The sequence below is a fragment of the Zalophus californianus genome, chromosome 14 (assembly GCF_009762305.2).
Source record: "Zalophus californianus isolate mZalCal1 chromosome 14, mZalCal1.pri.v2, whole genome shotgun sequence".
Lineage (NCBI taxonomy): Eukaryota > Metazoa > Chordata > Mammalia > Carnivora > Otariidae > Zalophus > Zalophus californianus.
This window is the reverse complement of record NC_045608.1, coordinates 76,788,389-76,812,554: the sequence shown is the minus strand read 5'-3', so window position 1 is coordinate 76,812,554 and position 24,166 is coordinate 76,788,389. Positions and strand designations below refer to the sequence as shown.

The 24,166-nt window shown below is 46.7% G+C and overlaps 1 protein-coding gene across 13 annotated transcripts in view; it reads right to left on the bottom strand.

Moving 5' to 3' along the window:
* NEDD4L (NEDD4 like E3 ubiquitin protein ligase) overlaps window positions 1-24,166 on the bottom strand; it is a 327,989-nt gene that overhangs the window by 67,003 nt on the left and 236,820 nt on the right. For all 13 annotated transcript variants that reach the window (XM_027575487.1, XM_027575481.1, XM_027575483.1 and 10 more), the window contains one exon: window positions 6,914-6,964. In XM_027575487.1, the coding sequence (XP_027431288.1) occupies window positions 6,914-6,964 (51 nt within the window). The remainder of the gene's footprint in view (window positions 1-6,913; window positions 6,965-24,166) is intronic.

Sequence of the window (24,166 nt, the reverse complement as noted above, 5' to 3'; positions counted from 1 at the left end):
TTGATTCATCTGATCTACAGTAAAGTACTGAGGCCATGAAAATTCACTACTGCTGAAGGAAGTCAATTATATTCTCTGGGCAGTCCTCTTTAAGGCAATCAGGTTAGACATTTTGGAAACATTTTCTGAGAAAAGAGGTTTCCAAACATGTAACACTTATTATGGAAAATTTATTAATCAAGAATACTACTGGGGCACCTGGGTGGCTCAGTTGGTTGGGTGACTGCCTTCGGCTCGGGTCGTGGTCCTGGGGTCCCTGGATCGAGTCCTGCATCGGGCTCCCTGCTCGGCGGGGAGTCTGCTTCTCCCTCTGACCCTCCCCCCATCTCATGTGCTTTCTCTCTCTCTCATTCTCTTTCTCTCTCTCTCAAATAAATAAATAAGATCTTTAAAAAAAAATACTACTGCCTTTCTTCCTTTTCTCATTTATTCAACCACAAAAGTTTTAGAACAGCCACCACGTGAAAGACGTGTGGCTACAACATGGTGCCTTCCCTTAGAGTAACAAGGATGTGTAACAAGGACCATGGTAGCAACAAAACTTGAACCTAAGATGGAATAAAGATCACATTCTGTGGGACCTGTGTGGGGAGGGCAGAGGCGATTCTCAACTTGGGGATCAAAATGGTTTGGGGATGTGCGGTCCACACTGAGATGAATGGGCAAGTTTGGACACAGGTGGACAGCTGGGAGGAAGGACAGTTCAAGCTGCAGAACGGCATGAACAAAACTACAGGATCCTTAGCAGGCATGAGGGGTCTAGGATCAGCAGAGAGCGCAAAAGACAGCGAGCAGAGGAAAGCACAGACCTCGGAGGGACTCCTCTGCAAGTGAACCTGTCCACCCAACTACATAGTTTACATGACCAACACCACGCAAATCAAGAGGCAGGCCTTCTAGGTCTGTGTCCTGGATTCGCTACTGGCAGAGCCATGTGGCCAAGGGCAAGCCCCTCACCTCTCTGTGCCTCAGTGTCCTCATCTAAAAAGTGGGGCTGTAACAGGATCTCACAGAGTTGTTGTGAGGAATAAGCCAATCACCTGAGTGAGCATGGACAAAGTCCTTGCAAGGGTCCCTGGCACACCTCACACACGCTGGCCTTTATCATCTTCAGCTAATTCTCATTCTCATGTCACCTGTGAGTACGGTCACCTCCATGTTCTCCAATAAAAGGCAGGGCATTCACCTCCATGGACATTCTTGCATGTGAACAAGATGGTGATCTCGTAGAGAGTGGCAGGACTCTCCTTGGCATTATTCAGAGTCCTACTTGATCCTGTTTGCTGGGAAAAAGCCCAGGAGAGACCCCCAGGACAGCACTGGTAGAAAGCCACCGCGCAGACTGATGCTGACCGCGTTACTGGCCAAAGTGGACATTGCTGCCTCCTGTTCTGGGGCGCTGAACGTTCCCAAGAAAATCTTTTGGATACACAGCACTTTCAACTTAAAAAGGGGGAGCTGCTTTCAGCAGAACTATAATCACTGTCACATATGGTGAGATGAACAGCTCTGTGGGCAAATGGACGGAGACAGACTTACAGGGACCCTAGACTCCAAACCTGGATGCAACCACCAAAAGCACCCAAGCCTTAGACTAGGCCCCCTTCCACTCCCGAACCAGACCCTTGACTGTAACACAGATCAATGCTGGAGACGCAGGGTCTGGCCCAGCACTGCCGCCAATCTACTGATCACTGGACAAGCCACCTCCCTGTCTGTGCCCAGGTATCCTCATCGGTAAAGTGCAGGGAGTAGACAAATGGGTGTCTGAAGTCCCTCTAAGCTCTAGGACACTGAATTCTATACATAGGAGAGGGAACCGTTACCCTGCTATCAGCCATACACAGAAAAGGGGTGCTCATCAACTGAGTCACCTTCAAGTACAACTAAGGTGCCCAGAACAATCCCACCACCCTGAAAATGCTTCTCTCTAGGGAAACTGAAATTCAGAAGCTACCCTGACCGCCTTGAGTAGCACTTGACAAAAATAGGAGAAACCAATGTTCTTAAAATAGCGCTCTCCACCACAGTGTGTTTCCCGTGGATACAGAGATTTTGGAGCTGAGTAGGGTGGGCGGGCTGGGGGCTCAAAGAGCAGGGGAAACACAATGGAAGGAGGCGTCAAGGAGAACCACAGAAGTGCAACAGGCAAACGCCTGCCAGAAAATGTCCCTCTGTTGTTAGTCCAAGTCTCGGCGTTGGTTTGCCTCTAAATAATTAGTAAAGACAAGTCATAAACCTTGAACATAAAAGTCATAAACTTTTTTAACCACCACCACACCGCATTTCACAAACACATGTAAAAATGGTAGTTTACGAGAAATCAGCAATCGCAGCTGAGTTAAGCTGCGTTTACGGCTGGTGCCCCACGGCAATGGAACAACAACGAAAGAGCAGCTCTGTCTCGGCTGTGGTACAGGTGTCAGGCTGGTAGCGGGAAGGACTATCTTCCTAAATTAAGAGTCCCGCCTGCTCCGCACGCCTCCCGCGAGCCCTGCTGCCCAAGTCTCCCAGGTGACACGCGTGTCCTCTTGGTCATCTGTGCCTCTGCTCAGTGAGCCGTCGAGCCGCGGTGTGGACAGAGTGGGGTGGACACGGCGGGGGGGGGGGGTCATCTCTGCACACGCCCTCCTTTTACGGGTGACACAGAGAGGCCCAGAAAGGATGACTAGCTTATTAATGTTACCAAGGTGACTTGCTCATCTGCCAGGTCCGAGTCAACAATTCTGGAGAGATCTCCTAAAGCCTGACCTCTGGATCTTCTAAAGCCTGACCTCTGGAGACTTCCGTGAATATGTACTGATGTTTTCTTCATTCTCCGATCTACATAAAAGGTCGGACCACCAACCTTATTTACTCTCCCCTGTTCCCCCTCTCCTCCTTTTTCTCGCTCCTGCCCTCAAAAATAAATAAACCGGCAAGAAGTATGAAAGATGAGTGGCTCATCTAGAACGGGAGCAGAGGAAAGAGAGGTCCCTCCTGTTCTGAACTCCCATGTCCTGTTTCCTTTCCATGTTTTCTTCCAGAATAAAACTGGGAGAACGGATTCTGAGGGCTGAGGAAAGATGGAAGTCAATCACAAGTCTAAAATTACCTGCTTTCCTCTGGAAGCATTTGAGGAGTATAAAGCATGGAGGGATCCATCATTAGAACGGGAACAAGAAGATTATTTCCTTTCACATGACCCATCCTTACTCTTTCCTGTTTAGGGGACAATGACGGAGCTGACACTGGCCTCCTCTGGCCACTGAGGTGGTGACTCTGACCTGTGGGGTACACCTTGCTGCTCTACCTCTCCCGAGTGCCTCCTTCACTTGTCACCCTGGCAGAACGTCAACTCAGCCCCTTGCAACGACCCACAGGGCGCAGAAGGGCCCATAAGTACTCCAGGGACTCAACGTTGGGCAGGGGGTCAAGGAGGACCCTTGTGCACCAGGTCCAAGATGCCAAGATGCATGTGACTTTGCATCGTGCACCAGTGGAAGGGTCGCTCTGACCCTCCAGTCTTCCTGGGGGTCAATTTATAGCTGTCAAGTAACAGCTTAGGCAAGCCACTCCTAAGATCTTAAAAGCAAGGTTTTACATGGCAAACACCAATATCCCCTGGCAATGGAGCCAATATGTCTCCAGAATTTCAGCAAGGGAAGAAGGTTCTTTGCAAGCATCAATTACTAGGTCTAAAATACTTAGTTTTCAAACATACACAAAACACAAAATAGGATTTAAATTATGAAAAATAATTTCTTAACAATCACGAGATTACACTGAGTTTAGTTCTGCTGTCTTGGATCTTCTCCATAAAGCTCCCGATTTAGAAAAGGGCTTCGTGCAGATTAAGGCAACTTCTTAGACCAGAACCAAGACAGAGAGGATTTTTCTTTTTCTAAAGGAATAAAAGTTTGTGGTATCTTGTGGCAATAAGATAAAGCCTCATTCTTGGTTTAAAATGCCTTAAAAATAAGTAAGTGGATATGTATCTATCTGGCTACAGACTGCAACATGGAGGCAAACGCAATTAGGTATTTTGCTAATACAGATTTCAAAAAATAAAAAAAAATACTTCTTTTTAATTTCTATGATTTCAAACATCTGGGCTTTTTATTACTACCTAAATTAAATGTTCTTGGTATATCAGACCTGTAGAACTAAACAGAAACAGCCTCAGGTAAGGGGGAAAAAAAAAACAAATGAAAAATCACTAAGTAAAGCTGATGGGGATTTGGGAATCCCTCTAATAGCTAGAATTATTATCTGAGGAAAAGGGAATCCAGAATCACACATTTTTTTACCTAAGCCAACTTGGTCTCACCCTCACATGTACCATCCAATATGGTGCCATCTGCCACATGAGGCTTTTCAAAAATTTTAATTTTCATTAATTAACATGAAATAAAATGATAAATTCGGGTCCTCAGTCATATGGGCCCCATTTCAAATGCTCAGCTACCCCATGTGGCTACAATAATGAGTGATGATGCCAGGCTGCATGAGGGAGGAAGCTGCTTGCCTGGATTCCTCCTCGGAGACCAGAATCATGTCCATTGGCCATGCTCTATCAGATAATGAGGCTGCATAAAAATTAATCACCCCCGCCGTCAGATACTCAACCCTGAAAAGGCTCACCTAGGTCGGCAATGGCAAATTTACCACCACATTACTGCTCTCCCTACCTTCTCTCATTGCTAAGGAGACAATTTCCCTAATTTCTTTTATCTAAAATTTGATGTTGACAAATATTGACTCTCTAGGCCACATAAAACCTTCCTCGACAATGGTCACGTAGCTCTCAAGAAAAGAGTGACTATTATTGACTCCGCAAAATACATTCAAACGCTGACATCCATTTCTCACACCCACACTTGTGTTCTTCAAAATATAAGGACACTGTGTAATTTTCCCATGAGCACCCTTCATGTATGATCAACCGTACACATGACAGCACCTCAAATCCTGAGCCCAAAAGCTGCATCCATTCAGAATATGCTAGTTGGGTCTTACCACCACTTGAAAGGTGATGAATGCACCTTCGTTCCTTTCCTTCTGCTTCCTCTGTGGTCCATTTCCCGGACTGCAGTTGGCCCCACAAAGCTAGTCCGTCGTAAGTATGGAGATCACTGCACTCCTAAGCTCGGGGCTGTGCAGATGCAAAACAGGGCGGCTCCCTCAAGCACCCAGCTCAGGTCACAGAGAGGTTCTCAGTTCCCTCCAGGCATTCACTGGCTCCTTTCTTTTGTTGGCTGGTTTTGATTCCAGGCTCCAGTCCTGGCACCACTTCTTCCTTTGAAAGCTCACTCTTGCCTCCACCTGAAGCTAAACTATTCCCTCTGCTGATTTGGTCTCTGAAGAGGAACGCTGTTCTGTTCTCTGGGAGTCCCACCCAACCTTTCAAAACCAATTTGCCCTCAATCACTCAAACCAGGGACTGTCGGAGCAGGTTGCTTAAGAGATTCCACTTAACACCTCTCAGAGACTATTAGTACATAATTTGCCTTGACCAAGAGTCAGTTTTTATGTTAGGGAAAAGGGTGGTGAAGGATATCCACAAAAGAACTGGCCAACCCACACCGCCTCAAAATGCAAGATTACAGCTTCAACCTGAAGAGCAGACACAGAAGACCCAACTGATGTAGAAAGACGTGGACAGTCTCCTCGTCAACACTGAGACTTCCATGTCCTCTCAACACGACTCTAAAAGGATAACTGGGTTTCTGATGGCTTATGGAGTCGGTCTCATGTACACACAGGCACCCTCTGCAAGTACCTTGAAGCTCTAGGTTTTTATACAGAAACAAAAATATTTTAACGGTGTCAGTTGCGCTTCCCATTTTTTGGAAGGGAATGTGCTTGAAACTTTTCTTCCTTAATAGCTCCCCTGAGTAAATAAGAATAAATTGCTTGCTATCTCATGCCCTCACAACACATCTTCAGAGCTTCCTGGGTAAGACACAGTCTTTTCTTGGTATTTATATAACAAACGTAAGAGCCATGACTTCAACACAGTGGCAGACTCCCCCTAGGTGGTTTAAGTCATTTTAGTTTATAGACTGTTTATGCTATTTGCTCACACAAAGCATTAAAAATATTAACAAAAGGCCCTTGAAAGACAGAAACATTGGACTTCTCCTCTCTTTGGTGCTACCTGAGTCACTCTGTGATGCCCAGAGGGAGAAGGGCCAGGAGAGGGGATGTGACAATCTGAAAAACCGAAGCTGAACCACAAGCTGATCCGCCTTTCACCAAGTCCCGCTCTACCTACGGTGCCTCTGGAGCGGGCAGAAGACACTTTTAGCCGCGGTTATTGGTCAGAAGTCCCAATGGCTCTGCTACTGATCTGAGCAGAGAGGAATGGTAGCAACACCACATGTACCAAACTCAGTATAATTTCTAAAGCTGCAGTGGGTGTTTCCAGCTGACAAGTTCACTCAGAACAGACAGCATCTTTTGTCTCCATGCTGCCTGAGAAAAGCCATACACCCAAATCTGGGAAGCACTAGCTTATATGGATGCAGCCCAAGAGAAACACCCGTGTCATTCTAGACTAAGGAAACAAATATCTGATCCGACCCAAGGGATGAATTTTTGAAAGTAAAGACATTCCAGTGACAAGAAGAAGGTTTTGGCAGAGAAATGAGCTGTTTTATATGATGTGACAAAAGGAAGACCAGAAGAGAAAGAGGCTCATGATGCACACAAGCACATGTGGATGGTTCAGATACACATGAGTTTTACAATTAAGCCCTCTCCTGTCCCCCTGAAAGGACCACTTTCTAGAAAGGGCCAGGGCCAGAGCACATGCTCTTCATTTCAGCCTGCTCCACTGCCTTGAGGAAATATGCACTGAAATACACCCAACTGGAAACAATTAGAAAGCACTGCTCACAGCATGCCCCATAAAACAGGTAATAGTCCTTACCGGGAGATGACTGAGGGGTATGTCCACCTGTCCCAGGAAGTCGTCCCGTGTCTGTTGAAAAGAGAGCAGAGAGGTTAATGCCCCTATCTCTGCACTGAGTGTCAGCATTCTTAAAAATGTTTAGTATGTTTCTTTAATACAGTGTTTCTGTGATAAGTCAGGGATGATAGAGCATGAAGTCCAGGGTACTCTAATAGTGATGTGTGGTGACAGGTGACAGTTACACTTGTGAGCATAGCAAGATGTACAGACTTGTGCAATCACTATGTCGCACACCTGAAACCAAGGTAACATTGTATGTCAACTGTACTTCAATTAAAAAAAAATGTTTCTTAACAAATAGAGACCATGGTCAGGTCCTGGTACTGGAGTGCAGCGGGCATGGGTAGAAGGCAGAGGCCCCGATGCCTGGCAGACAGCCAGCGCCTGGGAGACCCGTGAGCCTGAGGCTTGTACACCAGATCTTTAGCTGCCTGAACCCCTGCAGGGCATCTGCTACCCACTCGAAAGGAAACAGATCAACTCTTCGAATTGGGGAGCATGCGATCAGTAAGGAAAGGGACACTCAGGATCACAGAGGGTTTGGGGTCACAGGTGGTCCAATTTACAGAGAAGACAGTAATGAAATGTTGGGAACACTCTAATATTTATTAAGTGCTGTAAAGAGCTTCCTGAAAGCTGAGAGTCCAAGGAAAGTGTAATAATCTAGTGATTAATAAATCTTAGAAATTACTTCTCCAAAAAAAAAAAAAAAAAGGCCTCAAGCTTTCAATCGTGTAAGTACAATACTTTGGAATCCAAGTTCATGGATTAGTTTGCTGGTTAATTTCTGGACACATCATACTTCTTCCTGTACTCTGTCCCCTACCACACAGCATACATCTTTCTGACTTGAGAGACCTAGGTAAGATACATCTGGAGGAGCTCACAAGCCCCCTTTCGGACTCTGGGAGCCACCTGGGAAGTCATAACTCAGGTTCTGCGGTCACCAGCCTGGACCACAGGGCGTCCGACAGGTTTGCTGCCTCTTATGTCCTGCTGCAGGGCTGCCTGTGTCACAGCTTCTGACATTAAGGTGACCCCAGGGTGTAAGTCTGTTACCCTTATATATAAACATGTAGTTGCTTCTACCACACTCAAATGCCTAAAAGCTCGGAAGTTCTTTAGGGGTAATCCGACCTGTCCCATAGCTAGCCTGAGGAACAGCCCAAGAGAGAACCCAGACCTCCTAACCCCAAATCCTGTGCTCTTATTTTCACTCTTCCTTGGTTTAACGAGGCACTCTAATTTACACACACTACTTTTTAAATGTACTTGAAAAACCTCTCTTCTTGCATTTAAAAAGCAGCACCTGGTAAATACGAATGAGATTCACTGAAATGATTTGCTGCAAGCTCAGCATTGCCTTATAGGTAGTTAAAAAAGATCTGATTAACTTAGAAAGCTACCTGGCTCCTCTTAAGTGATGCATGAAGCATAGTGAAAAATCAGTTAGCACCGGTCGGGTACACTCGAAGCATGAGACTAGCCTCGATCCTCTTGACGGGCATCTCCTTTCTTCTATTTCCGTGGCTACATCTGCTTCAACTCACCATGGAGATACCCTCCTCCAGCACAAAGCTACAGGTGCCAAATAATGCTGTGGATCTGAACAAAAGCAGGCGTCTGCAGAAGGTCCAAAAAAGGCAGACATCCTTGCCAGCCAAAAGAGATGGGGGATTTCCTGCTCTCCATTTGACTGATTTAATGATAAAGCTAGTGGGGCTGGTAGTTAACTCTGCTATCAAAAACCAGAAGTGTGTTGACTACTGTTGGATGTCTACCTAATGTAAGTGGTGGTATCGCCACTTGTCCCCGGCCCCTCCTGCTAGCAAAGAAGGAAAGGACACACAAGCAAAAATCAGATGGGCTTACCTGACGGAGTTCCATGCCCTCCCACCTCTGAAATGCTACTCCTCAATTGTCAACCTAAGTGCATCTTAATAAAAATTCACAAAACACCTACATGCCCAAGTTGTTTTGCTGGGGAGAGGTTGTGAGAGTTCTAGACCGGTCCAGGGCCTGCAGCTTGGCCCAGGCACCTGCCACTAAGGGCTAAAGGAGTGAACCCTATCAGGCCACACCTGATGCTCACAGCAACTGTAGGAGGTGGGCACTATTATGAAGCCCATTTCACAGACGGGGAACCTAGAGACCAGAGAGGTGTGTGACCTCTTGAAGGTTCCTATTTGGGCGGGCTGGTCCCAGAGTCCGGGCTGTAAACGAGTACTCCGCCCTACAGCTCAGTAACTGGCAGGAAAGCATGGCTTGTGCACCAGCTCTGGGCTTCTCCCTGGGACACTGGCTCCATACAGTGTGGATGGGAAGAGATTCTGATGTTAGCAGTGCGACGAGACTTGGTGGGGCCCTATGAAAATGCCCTTGTGGGGTATCTCCTGTTGCCATTTTCCTCAAACGGAGCAGGTAACTGAATCCCTGGGGTGCTTGGTCAGCAGCTTCACTTGGACATTAGTAGGTTTTCTCACTCAAATGAACACACCGTTTCTAAAACAGTCAAAGATGAAGCAACCTCACCCATAAAGCAAACAAAGGCTCTCTCTGGCTTGCATCAAGGGTGACTGTAATAAGATCAGGTTTTAAAAAAGATAGGGATAGCGATCAAGTACGGAACAGCACAGGGTCAAAAGAAATTGGCTTACATGAACGTTTCACCAAATGGAACGTGTGGTGAGATCTAGGTTTTCAAACCATCCCACTGTTGCCAGAACTATAGAAACTTCAGGAAATGTAAAGCATTTAGGTTAATGACAACATACCAATTTAAACAAATATATTTTATTTATTTGTTGGAGAGAAAAAGAGAGCGCACAAGCAGGGGGAGCAGCAGAGGGAGAGGGAGAAGCAGGCTCCCCGCGGAGCAGGAAGCCTGCTGCGGGGCTCGATCCCAGGACCCCGAGATCATAACCTGAGCCGAAGGCAGACGCTTAACCGACTGAGCCACCCAGGCGTACTGACAACATACCAATTTTGAAACACATCTTCAGTTCCCCAGAAGATTGCTAGTAGGGGGTCAGAGAGCCTACTAGTAGTCTTTATGCCAAGATGAGAAGCAGGGGCATCTCAAGGACACCTGGGTAGGCTGCAGTGGTAGGATCCCCACCCCTGGGGCCCCGTGTCTGAGGCCACCACAACTTCCTGATGTCGCTGCTGCCACTGTTCATATGGTGAACACTGGCATTTCTTGTGCTTATTTTTAAGTGGTAACTGCTGTCAATCCCAACCTCAGTTACCTGTTGTACTATTCTAGAGGCTGAAAATGTGCTGGTTAGTAACACAGTTATAAATATTCCCTTCTGACAAGCCACCAAATTATTTTCCAACGTAATGGCAAGGCAAAATGGAGCCCCTGAAATGTGTCAGATAAGGTGAAGCAGAAATCTATATTCCATTACTGGAAATGTGAAGTAACTATACCAGACGCTGTCTTAGAGCCTGCCCTCTAAGTGATGATTAACCCTCTTGAAGACTGCCCCCCCCCCCCTTTAAAAATAACTGTTCCCATTTAAATAAGAAGGAAAGGGGCAAGTGTGTGCCATCGTCATGGAGAGGTAAGCTGCCACCAGTGTGAGTGCCACTGGAACCTGAAGCCTGAGGGCAAGGAAAACAGCTCTGGTGAAACCCTAGGACGGCCCTCGGGCACCTCGCAAGCTGCCCTGTGTGCGCACCAGCCTCAGCTGCCAGTGGTCAAGTGGACACCAGGCGCCGGTGCCCTCACAAAATAAATGAGACTCGATTTCTCAAGGAACACATCTATTTTAAGAAACAACAGAGACTTTTGGTCTTTAGGTTAGAACTGTCCTCGAAGGACTGATGTGTGAGGAGTACCACAGAGGTCATGGTGAGAACAGGGCTCGGACCCTGCGCGTCACATCCAACCAGAAGCAAGCGAGGGGTGCACGCAGGTATGGCTGGGCAGTGATTTCTGTTTTACAGATATATTTATTCACCAGAGAGAGAGAGAGAGAGTATGGGAAGGCGCAGAGGGAGAGAGAGAATCTCAAGCAGACTCTGCTGAGCGTAGAGCCCGAGGCGGGGCTCGATCTCATGACCCTGAGATCATGACTTGAGCCGAAACCCAGAGTCTGACGCTTAACAGACTGAGCTGCCCTGGCATCCCAGGGCAGTGAGTTTTAAAGAGGAGTTGCAATCCCACTGGCTGCTCACAAGAAGCATGTTTTAAAAGTTCAGTAGAATGAGACAGAAAATATTAGTGCCTCACATGAATGTAGTGATTCAAGAAAATCGTTTCTGTTACATACATGAGAGAATGTGTACTAAGTTATGATCTAAATTTCTTTTCTTTGCATCATGATCAAAAGTTTAAAAGCCTCTCGAACTACATTAAGCGGAAACCATCCAGTACTACCAACTGCCTGGGGTTTTATCCTAGAAATTAATAAGTAGTGACTCCCAAGAAGATTATATTTAGAACTTCTCAAGACAAATGGAAGAGACAAGAGAGAGGAATCAGAACATAAGCTACAGAATAAGAATTTAGGAGTAAAGATATACAGCACGACTAGATTTCTGGCTATTACAAGCTAAGGTACACATCACAACTCTAACACCGAGCCAGAAAAAAACCCTCTGCTCTTCCCCTGAACCATTAAACGCAACGTCCCTGTCTGCCGCTTCCTTCCAAAGCACGTGGCCCACACTCCCGCACGGGGACTCAGCCGATGGGGGAAACGGGTTCTATTTTTAGAGTGACTTGGGAAGTATGTGCTCTGAATGATCTAAATAATGAATGGCTTGAGAACCTTTTACAGAAGCTTTTAGACAAAATGTTATAAATATCTGAACTCAACAGTTTCGTGTCTGGAGAGTCACCTGCATGTCGATTTGCATTTCGTGGTAGGTGCTATCTCATTCCTCAACAAAGCATGACGCCGGCTTTGTCGTCACACACAAAAGGACGGACGACGGGCTTGTTTCTCCTTGCACTTGTCCCACACATCAGCCTCTGCCACGCGGGCAGAACGGCTGGGGCTCACACAGGGAGAGTGAGTCGGGCCTCCACCCGCCCCACGCACTGCGAAATCCAACGTTTCACCACCTGCTGCCTCTGGCTTTCCAGATGAATGGTTTCAAAACAGGTCACCGAATTTACCTTCATCAAACAGTCGAGGGGCATTCTACTAAAAATCAAAAGGTGCCACCATGAAATGCTCTCTGAACACACGTGCTCTTGCCAAAACTCACTGGGTAGGCCCCAGAACATAGAACCAAGCAAAACTCCCGATACTTTTTCATAAAAACACATACAACTTTCACACTGTCTGCCCCTCCGCCATTTAGTTTTCTGGGTTAAGGGACAAGACCTCCCATTCACGAAAACAGAGCAAGGTGTGTCCTGGAGACACTGGCTCTTATTTACAACAACAAACAAGACTTCCATGTCAACAAGATGTCAGAGCAAACCCACAGGACCTTTATAGGCTCCTGTAACATCACACCGGGACGGCAGGCAGAACTTAATCATGCTGGAGGAATGTGTGATCGTGAAGATTATCTCTTTTAAAGGACACTTTGCTCAAAATTCAGAATGCAAAGCGGAAGGGGTCAACAGAGCAAAGGAGCACGGCGCTGGCGAAGGAAGACTAAGGCAGGAGCCGACGGGCTTTCATCCAGGCGCAGGACCCGCCCACCCCCAACAGCTGTCAGAAGGCACTTGTGTGCGGGGCACAAAGGGACTCCCAGCTGCTGCAGGTAGCCGGTCATCACAGGAGCGGATGAGAGGTGCAGAGTGTCCCCTCTTTCCTCAGTGGGTGGAGGTGACTCAAGAACATTCAGTCCTCTCCCTGCTCCAAATGTAAGCAGACTCCAGGGCCCGGGTCAAAGGAGGGCCACAGAAATCACGGCTTACTGCAGTAGGAGTACTTGATGATCTGAATTTCAGGTCCAATCAACTCTAGGGGTGGAAACTCTGGGAAAGAACTCTGGGGACCAGACACACAGAATGGGACATCCTGAGGGTTCCAGAAACAAGGTGCCCTTGTTCCCTATGGAGAGAAACTAACCAGCCCGGCTCAACAGAAATATAACGTGAGCCACATCTAGAACTTAAAAATTCTAATGGTCACAGTTAAAGTAAAAACAGGAACAATGAAGTCTCATAATGTACTGTAGTTGTCCCAATACATCCAAAATATCATTCCAACGTGTAACCAACATAAAGAGTCTTACTGAAGTATTTTACATTCTTTTCACTAAGTCTATGAAATCGGCAGGTATCTCTGGCTCGAGGCACACCTCGATCTGGACCATCCGCATCTCTGGGGGTGTGGGCGGGAGACGAGGCCAGCACCACACGACCCAGCTGCCGCCCCATACCACAGGCACAGACAGACAGACGCTGCGGGAACACCACCGGGGGAGAGACTCAGTCTGCCAAGGGTCAAGGGCAGGCACAGCTTCAGAAAGGACTTGATCTCCAGCAGGGTCCCGAAGGAGGAGTTCACCAGGGGGAAAGATGGGGGCAGCTGGGGAAGGGTGTGCAGGCAGAGGCATGGGCTGAGACTGCGTAGGAGAGAGCGTGGCAGGGGAAGGAAGAGAAGGTATGCGGGGGATGACTGGCAGGGGCTGCATTTCAGAGAGGTCGGCTGAGCGCTGGAAGGAGAAGTGACCGGAGGGGAAGACGCCAGAGGAGAAAGAGCTGGGGGGGGGGGGCAAGCTGTCGGGATGAGGCAGCACGAGGGGCTGGACCGCGCAGGTGAGCAGAAGGCTCAGCGCCCTTTGGAAGCGTTCTGCCCCTGGACTCTCCGGGTCACCATGTTAATGAGGGAACAGGCAAGGTCATGGACGCCGAGTCCTTCCACAGTGCCCACCAGGAACACTCGGGAGCCGGTGTTACTGCGAACGAAGCGGCAACACAGACAGCGACGGCACGGACCTCACGGTGACACAGAACACACGCAAGAGACGGCGGAAGCGGTGGCCACGGAAGGCGGGTGGTGTGGCCAGGCTGCTGTCCCATCTAGGGCAGTGGGCTGCCTGCGGGGTGCGGCGTGTCGTCACCCGCACTGTGCGGCACTCTGATGTGCGTCTGCTCTACGTTCCGGTTTGCGAAGAGAAGTCTTCTCCTTCAGTCCAGACAAGCTTAGTGACACAGACCCAGGAGAACAGACGGGCCCCTACAATCGTCTTTGTCTTTGGGGGAAGGAAGAGGCCACAGGCCGTCACCCCCCACAGGGTCTGGGGCACCGCATGGCACTGTCGTGACCCGTTTACACCTGCTGCAAAGCTGCCCGGCCACGCCAATGACACAGATGGTTCCTTAAAATGTTGTGCTTCTGATTTTATCCTACAACTGTTTTTAATTTCTCAAGATTTCAGAATAATTTTCTCAAGTATCTCATTTCTTCTCTGGAGAAGTTTTAAAATCAAAATTTTTTGCAAGCAATTTAAATAGATTATATGCATAAATGAAAAAAAAATAAAGTGAGGATACTTCTGGATTCTCTCCAAACTTAGCTACCCAAGAACAGACCTACATAACCTGAAGAAATTCACAATATACGCCTTTAGTAGCCAGAGCAGTGTCAAGGAATGAATGGGATATTGGGGAAAAGGGAACCTAAGTGGGAGCCTAAGTAACTGGAAGTGCAATGTTTGATTTCATTTGCATGTGTTACTGCTAAAAGCTCCTCCTCATACATCTCGGGGCATCTGAAACTACCAGTCCATCTCCCTGCCTGGCTAACCAATGGAATATCATACTCAAGAGGGCAACAAGAGACTACATGTAACTCAATGTGGTCTCATTCTTGCAATTTCAATGAGTGGCGAGTCTGAACTAGAGGTTCTATAGGTTTACACAAGGACAGAAGCTTTTAGACAAAATGTTTTCATAAAGGTTTTCATAAAAAACCTTTTCATAAAGGTTCCAGGAAAATGGCCCTGGCATGAGCTTTGGCGTCCCTGGTTAGTCTCCCTTCAGCACTGGCCATCCTCTGGCCGCAATCACATCTCTGGCCAATAGACTAAACGTTTACCGGGGGAAGAGCTCCAGCCATAGTTTGGGAAAGAACTTGAGAACTTCAAGACTGCGAAGAGTAATAAGCTAATGTGTAGCTCACCTATTATGTGCCAGAAACTGTTGTTTGCAGGTTAAGAAACTTGCCCAAGGTCACTGAGTTGGTAAGTAGCAGCCAGAATGTGAACCCAGGTAGTCTGGCTCCAGAGTCCATGCTCCTTATCATCACCATATAGAGCCTCTAACTTCATACTGGGTCTTAATGGAAAACCATGAACAGGCTCCCCTCCTTCCGATCAGAAAATCCTAGTTTGCTGTGCTGTGTCCTCAACTCCACCTCTCCTCAGGGTTACACCTGCCAGGTTCAGGGCTTGCAACCTGCAAATTTCTAAGGAACATAACCTGGGCTTTATTTGTCATGTGCATATTCTTGCATATGTCTTTCTCTCATTTATGGTCTAATAAATAAATAAGTGTAAGTTTGAAAGAGAAATGACATGGAACTGAATGATTTTTATTCCTACTAACCATCCCCTCACCCCCACCCCCACCCCCCGTATCTTTCAAAGTGGAGCTCTTTAAACTGGAGTATGCACACCTCTGCAGATATACAGAGACTTTCCGGGAACCTGGGCATGGGTTGTTTTTAAAGAAATGATTCTCTACATCCTTCCATATGCTCTCTTCCCTAAACCTATCTGTCAACAGTGTCTGTCTTCTGCTCCACTTCCTTTCCTACCTGCTTTTACCTAAATCACAATCCGCCCCCCCCCCCCATTCCTGCTTTCCAAAGAAAGGTGTACTCTTCACCCATCCTGGAGCTCAAGAGCATGCACTTGACTGGGTATAAAAGCACAGAATGAAGGGAGGGCTTTGAAAAACGCACAGCCCCAGAGGGAGCAAAGAGAGCGGAGAGAACATAGAGAGAGATTATTTCACCACCGCCTGGGTGATACAGGCTCATGGAATGGAAAGTCTTGCTTATCTACCATTCATCCAACCACTTTTCTTATTTACCTTTTTAAAATGAAGTCAGATTTTTAGTGACTGGGAATGAGCTTCATAGAGCTGACTGTTTTGAACGATAAGGAATGATTTTGTTAATTTTATGGCAGATATGTTCTATAAAATGAGCCATGTCTGCAATTACAAATGAAAAACTCCAAATTTTTCAAATACTCAATACACTAGAAGTTACATCTTTTGCAATTACTGGACTAATAACTTATTGAGCTACTGATAAATTACAGGTGTCAAAAAATATTTTTTTTTAAAAATGTGTGAGACACAGTTCTTCCAAATTCTTCACAAGGTTCACTAAGCAAAAATGTTTGGAGACTACAGTTTAAAGCGTATAATCTATCATGACGTCAAGCCATTAACTAGGTTGTTACTACAAAGCTTCCCTCAAAGCTCATTAAGTATTTAAAGCTTCCTCCTCTGGGGTACAGAATTTGTAGATAGCAATGAAAGTGCAAACAAAAATGCAAACTGAAAACGAAAATCACCTCCTTTCTATAAACAATGTTGGTGAGAAACATAGTCTGCAGGGAAAACTTCCAAGCTTTGTGAAAAATGACCCAAATGATTACGTAGCATGTAGCTAAGAGTAAACCATTTAAAATAAGAAATCTGAAGGATGAGGAGAAATTTAAGTCAATTTAAGGTTCTGGCAGGTGGGAATTAAGTCCACTCTTTCACTCCCTACAAGCTACTCAGGTCACACCGGGGCACAGAGCCCAGCTGCCCCCCCCTCCCCATCCCACCCGCCTAGTCTCCTGGAGACAGAATAATGTCAACAGGTATCCGAGTCAGGTCTTTCTGAGCAGGATGGGCAGGACTGAAGTACGGAGTTTACCAGGGGCTCTCCAGGCCTGGCTGGACATTAGACTCTCTTGAGAAGTCCAAAAAAGCCAGGTATCCGGGCCTCTCCTAGATAACAACATTGCTGGTAGAGGGCTCAGACAGGTGTTCTTCAAAAGGTCTCTGGCTGAGGGGTGCCTGGGCGGTGCAGTTGGTTAAGCGTCCGACCCTTGATTTCAGCTCAGGTCACGATCTCAGGGTTGTGAGATCGAGCCCCACGTCAGGATCCGCACTGGAAGGGGGAAGGCTGCTTAAGATTCTCCCTCTGCCCCACCCACGCCCTAAAAAGAGCTCTCCAGCTATTCTTATCTGTGGACAGGGTTGACAGCTACTGAGTAAACCTCTTGATTTTCCTTGTTCACAAGGGAAACTGTAATTACCTGTGAATTTCTACCTGTGAACCTGGTAGAATTTCACTGGTCAGCAACCTGACATTAAGCTGCAATCTCTCCACGTATGTAATAGTTTCCCCCTTCCCCCCTCATTTGCACCTCTACTGTGCTCCCAAAGGAGAACGAGCTGGACCCATTTACGCATGTTGGTCAAAGAAGTGCCTGGGCCTAGAAGGTGGCTGAGACGGGGCAGGGGATGCATTCTGGCTGCCCCTGTTTGGAACCCTAGCCCTCTGATCTGACAGCGTTGGGATATGAATAGGAATAAGATTCACAGGTGCACAGACAAAGCAGAAGGATTTCACCGGTCGTGGCCAAGGACTATCTGCCTGCCACTCTAATTCTGGGGCTAAAAAGACAAATCCCATTTCAAAACAGAATCAGGGAATGGGATACTCAGGAGGAACCTCCAAAGTGCAAACATCGCAGACTTAGTATCTCTACTCATCTGTCCCCAGCGGTTGCTCACCCTGCCTGATTCTGACCATCCCTGGCAGCGCGGAGCCCTGACTACAGGGGCCAGTAGAAAGGGCACAGGCTCTGGACCCATATATGTCTATTCTAAAATGCCAGGTCTATCTAGAAATAGCTGAATAACCAAAGGCAAGGTTCTTAATCTCCTCATCTGTAAAATGGGGATGAAAACAACTTCATCTTGCGTAGTCACTGGGTAGATATTAAGTGGGACAATTAGATTTAATAAATATTACTCCTAACCCAAGGTTTCTCAATCTCAGCACCACTGGCATTTGGGGCTAGATAATTCTTTGCTGGGGGGCTATTTCATGTTTTGTAGAGTTTTTAGAACCACCTTCTGGCTTTTACCCACAATGTGTAGTAGCAGTCAATCCCTGCCCCCAGCTGTGGTAACCAGATGGTGTCTGCAAACACTGTCAAATGTACACACATTTGTGTGGGGGGGGGGGAGGGGAGGTGGTGTGGATGGGCTCAGTTGAGAACCACTGTCCAGTTCTACTTCCCTCCCCTATGCTTCGTAAGGTGTTCATGCCACCTTTGGGCAATTCTGTAGAGTATGTTCTGGTGATTTGCTGTTGATTTTTCAACTCCCACTCCCTTAAAGCGCCAGGGAGCTTCTGTAACTAGAACCTTCTATAACGACAAAGTGGTTAAGCAGAGATTTGAACCAGAGTCTCTGTGACTCCAACTCTTACATGTGTTTCTACAATTGTGTCATTTCTTAGGGGCTAATCACTCTACACGGGGAATGGGACAGCTCAATCACTTATTTGAAGAAAGTTACCAAGTTTTTATCCTTCAGCTGGTTGCCCTTCCACCTTCCAGGGTTTTTTATTTAAGAGGGGTCTGCAAGCCAAGCAACACGCACCAGACTATTTCCTAATTAATGGGAAGAGCAGAGAGTGTGACAGTTCACTATGTGGCTGCCAGGGAAATCCTGAGAAGCTGAGAAGAAGGCTGAGCTCCCCGCCTGCCTGAGTTGTGTTTAAAGACAAGAGCAGAAGCTATGCAGTTATCAATCAGGAAGGAACTGAAGCTCTGGGCCAAAAACATTCCCAGAACAAGGAGCCGTGCTGTATAGGGCTGTAACTGGGAGTGTACAGGGGCTGGTGTTGAAGCCAGAAGGCCTAGGAACGCAGGAGACAGTGTGTGTGAATGTACTTCAGATAAAAATCAGAGAGGAGCGCCTGGGTGGCTCAACTAAGTGGCTGCCTTCGGCTCAGGTCATGATCTCGGGGTCCTGGGATCGAGCCCTGCATCATGCTCCCTGCTTAGCAGAGAGTCTCCTTCTCCCTCTCCTCTGCTCTTCCCCCGCATCCCCAACTCATGCTGGCTTGCTCTCACCCACTCAAATAAGTAAAAAATCTTAAAAAAAAAAAAAAAAAAAAATCCCAGGAGAAAAATCCAATACCCCCTTCAATATCACACCAGATCTTGAACAATCAAACCACTGAAGATGGAACGAGCATAGTAGGTACCAAAGTTTAAATCCTTACTGGTGACTCAACATACAAGGTAAACAAGCGCACATACGAAGCATGAAAGGCAGAGGCCTAGCCACCTCACCTGTAAAACCCCTGGGGACTGGGATATGCCCAGCAAGGCCCTGCGGGCAGGGCTGCCCAACGTTGAGGTGGTACCAGCTTCAATTCTGCGCCCGGATGCCTCTCCGGGCTGCCATGGTCCTGGCCTTGACCCCCACACGTGCCCCGCCACGGTCCTGGCCTTGACCCCCACACGTGCCCCGCCACGGTCCTGGCCTTGACCCCCACACGTGCCCCGCCACGGTCCTGGCCTTGACCCCCACACGTGCCCCGCCACGGTCCTGGCCTTGACCCCCACACGTGCCCCGCCACGGTCCTGGCCTTGACCCCCACACGTGCCCCGCCACGGTCCTGGCCTTGACCCCCACACGTGCCCTGCCACGGTCCTGGCCTTGACCCCCACACGTGTGGCACTGTCTGCCCTGCACCCACAGCTCAGAGAAGAGGGAAGTACAGTTTATGTTACGGGTGTAGCTCTGAAGCACCAGGGAAAGAACCCTCAGAGGCCTGGGGGACAGACTGCTGGGTGCTGAACTGGTTCAGGGACTAACCAGCGGGATGACTTTGGCCTCTGAGCCCTCCCTGGACCAGGTTCCTCATCTGGAACATGGGGCTGTGACCACCTGCACCTCCCATTTCATAAACGGTTACACACCTCAAAGGTCAGTTGACGTGGAAATCTTGGGCAAGCTATGACTGGAAGCTATGAAGCTTCTACATTTAGGGAATATTTTAAATGGAGCGTTGAGAAATGGGAGAAGTGGGGTCCCTGTCAACCCCAGCCAACTGGAAAGCAAACAGCTATTTTCAGAAACTCGGTGGTTCCATCAATGGGCTGTCCAGTCAATCCCCTTTTCTTGTGTTGCCAAGAGTTTGCACATACGGTTTGAGAAACCCTGTTCTATCCTCTGAGGGCAAAAACAGATGAAAGAGCTTTAAAAACAGAATCGACGATTATAAAATTAATTATCCCTTAAAAAAAATACATGAAAATGAAACGTCATGTTAGGGACCAAGATGGAAGACCAAAGAAGACTATGCTGCCGCCTTTTTTGGTTTGTTTTTAAAAAGCTCATCTGTGGGGCACCTGGGTGGTTCTGTCGGTTAAACATCTGATTCTCAGGTCATGATCTTGCCGTCATGAGATGGAGCCCCGGGTCAGGCTCCGCCAATCAGCCCAGAATCTGTTTCAGAGTCTCTCTCTCCACCCCTCCCCCTCCTGCCCCACTTGCACACACTTGCCCTCGCTCGCTCGCTCTCTATAAAGTAATAAATAAAAAATCCTTAAAAAAGGCTATTCAACTTACAAAGAAGTTACACCCGAGAGTCCATTTATGTATATGCTGGGTGTGGGGAATGTTAACCCCATAATCCTGAATAAAACTGTCTCACAGGCAGTGACCCCAGGGCTGGACTGCAAAAGCCAATGAAGTCTGTGAAGTAACTTGGCGCGAAGCAGCACTAATCTGGGGAGGCCAGTCTCACTCGCTCACTGCACTGAGCTCCTTAGCTAATACTCCCCTCTGCCCTGTCTGGGGCCACGAGGAGACCTGATGAGTCCCCCACAGACATCGTCATACTGCCACCCCCACCCCAAGTGCACAAGGGGGCTTCAAAGGTCACCCACAGGAAACAGCAGAACATGGGGACAATGACTGACAGCAGAGGTGAGTCACCTCCCGACCTGGGTTTGGGGTCAGGGCAAAACTGGGAGGCCATCCTGAATGTTCATAAGAATTCTGCATTCAACTCCATGATACTTCCAAGGCTTAAGACAAGAGTGATGATTTTCCCATAAGGACCTCTAAGCAGAACTACGGTGTCATGGTACTAGTCCTGTTTTTAACCTTGTGATTTGCAGTCAGCAGCTTGAAAAGCACAGGCCGCCCCCAACAACTGCAGGGACCCTGACAGAACTATTCTGAGGGTGTGCTCTCTCGGACCTGGAACATATACCCTCTCCCCCACCACTGCTCTGAGCATCTCAAAGAGTGTGTGTCTGTGTGAATGTATACAATCCAATGCATTATCACTAGAACAGTGAAAACAGCATGAATAAAACTAGCACACGATGTTGAATAAAGGAGATGCCTGACCAGGAAATTGTTATCCTACAGTGTACTTCCCCAAAGGAACACCAGAAAGAGTCACAACCTGGAGACTGTCCTTAGGAGTTGGTTTACGCGTTCACAGCCATAAACGGAACAGAGGTATATACAAAAAAGGCCCATGAAAATATAATTACATTTCCACACAATTCCTAACCTTCCCAGTCATCTGAGCTTCAGTTTCCTGAGAAGTGGTTGTCAGGCTAAGCAGTAACTTCTGTGGGGAAAGGACAGGAGAGGTACCCAAAGCATCACATGAGAGGTAGTATCAAACCAAAATACATTTCTCAAGGGTACAAAGTGCAGTAAAATCTTCTACATAAGCTGGGGGTGGTCAACCTCCCTAAATGTTTCCATGACACATTTCATTTTTAGCCATAAATCAACAATGACAATTAGCATATCTGGGACATTCACTCCCTGCCCAGCACATTCGAAGTGCTTCACACAACTCATCTCCCTTAATCCTTCTATCATCCATGTTACAGATGAGCAAACTAAAGAAAGGCTCAGGAATTTGTCCAACATCAGAAAGGTGGTAAGGAGCAGAGCCAAGGTCTAAACTACCCAACCTGTATGGATAGTCTGAAACTCATACAGGCTTGGCTGCCTACATTCAAAGTAAAACCCCCAATTCTTAGATCTCTTCATTTTTTTTTTTTTTTTTTGCTGGATAAAAATCTTACCCAGACATTAACATAATTTGCCTGTCCCTTCAGGAACGAGTATGTAAGACATGTGGCAGCAGATCATAAATGGACCAACTGCACTTTGAGAATTACAAATGTGAGCCTCACTTTGGATGCCATCTTGACAAAGACTGAGAAGAGTTAACTATGTGATTCTTAGAATCTTATAAACATCAGATTCTTTTCCAAACTCTCCACTATTCTAATCCTGATTTATCTCTAAAAGGGGCCAGTGCAGGGGAGGAGATTGCTCATCTACTGATTTATGAAATACAACCCAATTACATCTATTTCAGGACCCTAGCTGGATAGCTGCCCATGTGTGGTAAAGTGGGGTCTACCCACCCACAAAAAATAATTTAGGGCATTTCAAAGCCAAAATGATGGAGACTAGCTTCAGAGTTAAATTTTCAAAAAGAAACCAAAACACATTCAATTTATACAAAGGTACTGAAAAATGTTTTTGATTCATTAGTACATATTTCCTTTTTTCTTTTTATGCATCCACCAGTAAACGTGTGTATATATATGTTATGTATCTATGTAGATATATAACGTGTGTGTGTGTATATATATAATGTATAATAAGTGTATATATGCATATATATATCTTGATGTCTAACTAGCCAAGAAATCTACCACAGTTACTCACTTCGGTCAAACTTATCTCTGCCCCTCTCCCTGCAAAGGGGCCGTTACATACAAGATGGCAGTTGGACAAAGGCACGGGGGTGACACCTTCTGTAATGGCTTCTTCCTGTGTGAGTGGCTTAGTGTGGAAGGAATCTTTTTCCTTGAAATTCAAGTAAGAATTTTAATGAGATAGAATCATGAACTCTAGAACAATTAACTGTTCAAACTAGACCAAACTGAGTGCAAAACCACATGTTTTCCTCAATCCTCTCACATACAGAGGTGTGTATGCGTGTGGGTGCACACACCCACACATTATAGTTGAGAAACAAAAGTATATGCAAACATTCGAGTGATCTGATTCAAGGTAAGTATTTAGAAGGCAACTGTCATCATTAAATGTAACAGCTATGTAATCCTCAGCCATGGTACAAATCATTATTAGCTACAGTCCGCAACTTAACCATTTATTTATTTAGTTTCGAGTTGCACTAGAAGAAACATACTATGCTGCAATTCAAGAAGTCCCGGAGATGAAAATTATGGGGACACATTGTCATATAAAGTGTAACTTAGAAGCTTGGTTTATATCCAAGGTGAAATGGTATCCCCAGAAATGCTGAATTTGTCATCATGTGCTTGTCGGGTGGGACCAGACAGGACACTGTTTGATTACTTGGGGCAGTGTGCTCAACAGAGCCAGTAAACTGACTTTTCTCCCCCCGCCCCCTTTTTTTTTTTTTTTTTAAAGCGGGGAGAGAGAAGGAAAAGACAAACTTCAAGGCAGTGGTCTAAACACTGTATATGCATTAGCTCATTTTAATCATCCCAAAATGCCTGAGGCAGGTACCATTATTAGCCCTATTTTGAGGATGAGAAGAGTATGGTTTAGAAAAGTTAAGCAGCCTGCTCCAGTCACCCATAAGCGGGTGACATCCAGGTAGCCACAGACCCAGCATTCAAACTCAGGCTTGGCTCATCTTCCAAGCTGTCACTGCAGATTTAGTTAAGATGACCAGGGTCCCTGAGATACGCCAAACACCAGGCATCCCTGAATTCTTACCAATATCATGCCATTTGCAACACAGAAATACAGGGGCCCTCAAAATAATTCATAAAAAAAATAACTATTTTTTATTGAGATATTTCCACAGCTTTCACTAAGATAGGGAACATTCATGCAGATGGACTGAGCTAGGATAAAGTCAAATGACCCCAAGCAATATAACGGGGCATCATAGTAAGACTGAATTCTACCGTAAATTTCAGTTTCCTTGATTTTCTTCTTATTCTCTATCATGGATTCACAGAGGTGATTCTACTTGTGCCTATTCACACAGAAGCATTATCTCTGAATTGTTCGCCTTCAAGAATCTGATTTTATCTCGGAGAAAGAGAAACCAAAAGAGACAATGCACCATCCAACCCAACAGGAAGGATGAAGAACACACAGGAAGGCACGCTTGCTAGAGGCAGCTCTTGGGAAAGGACCCAGAGGCAGGAAAAACAATG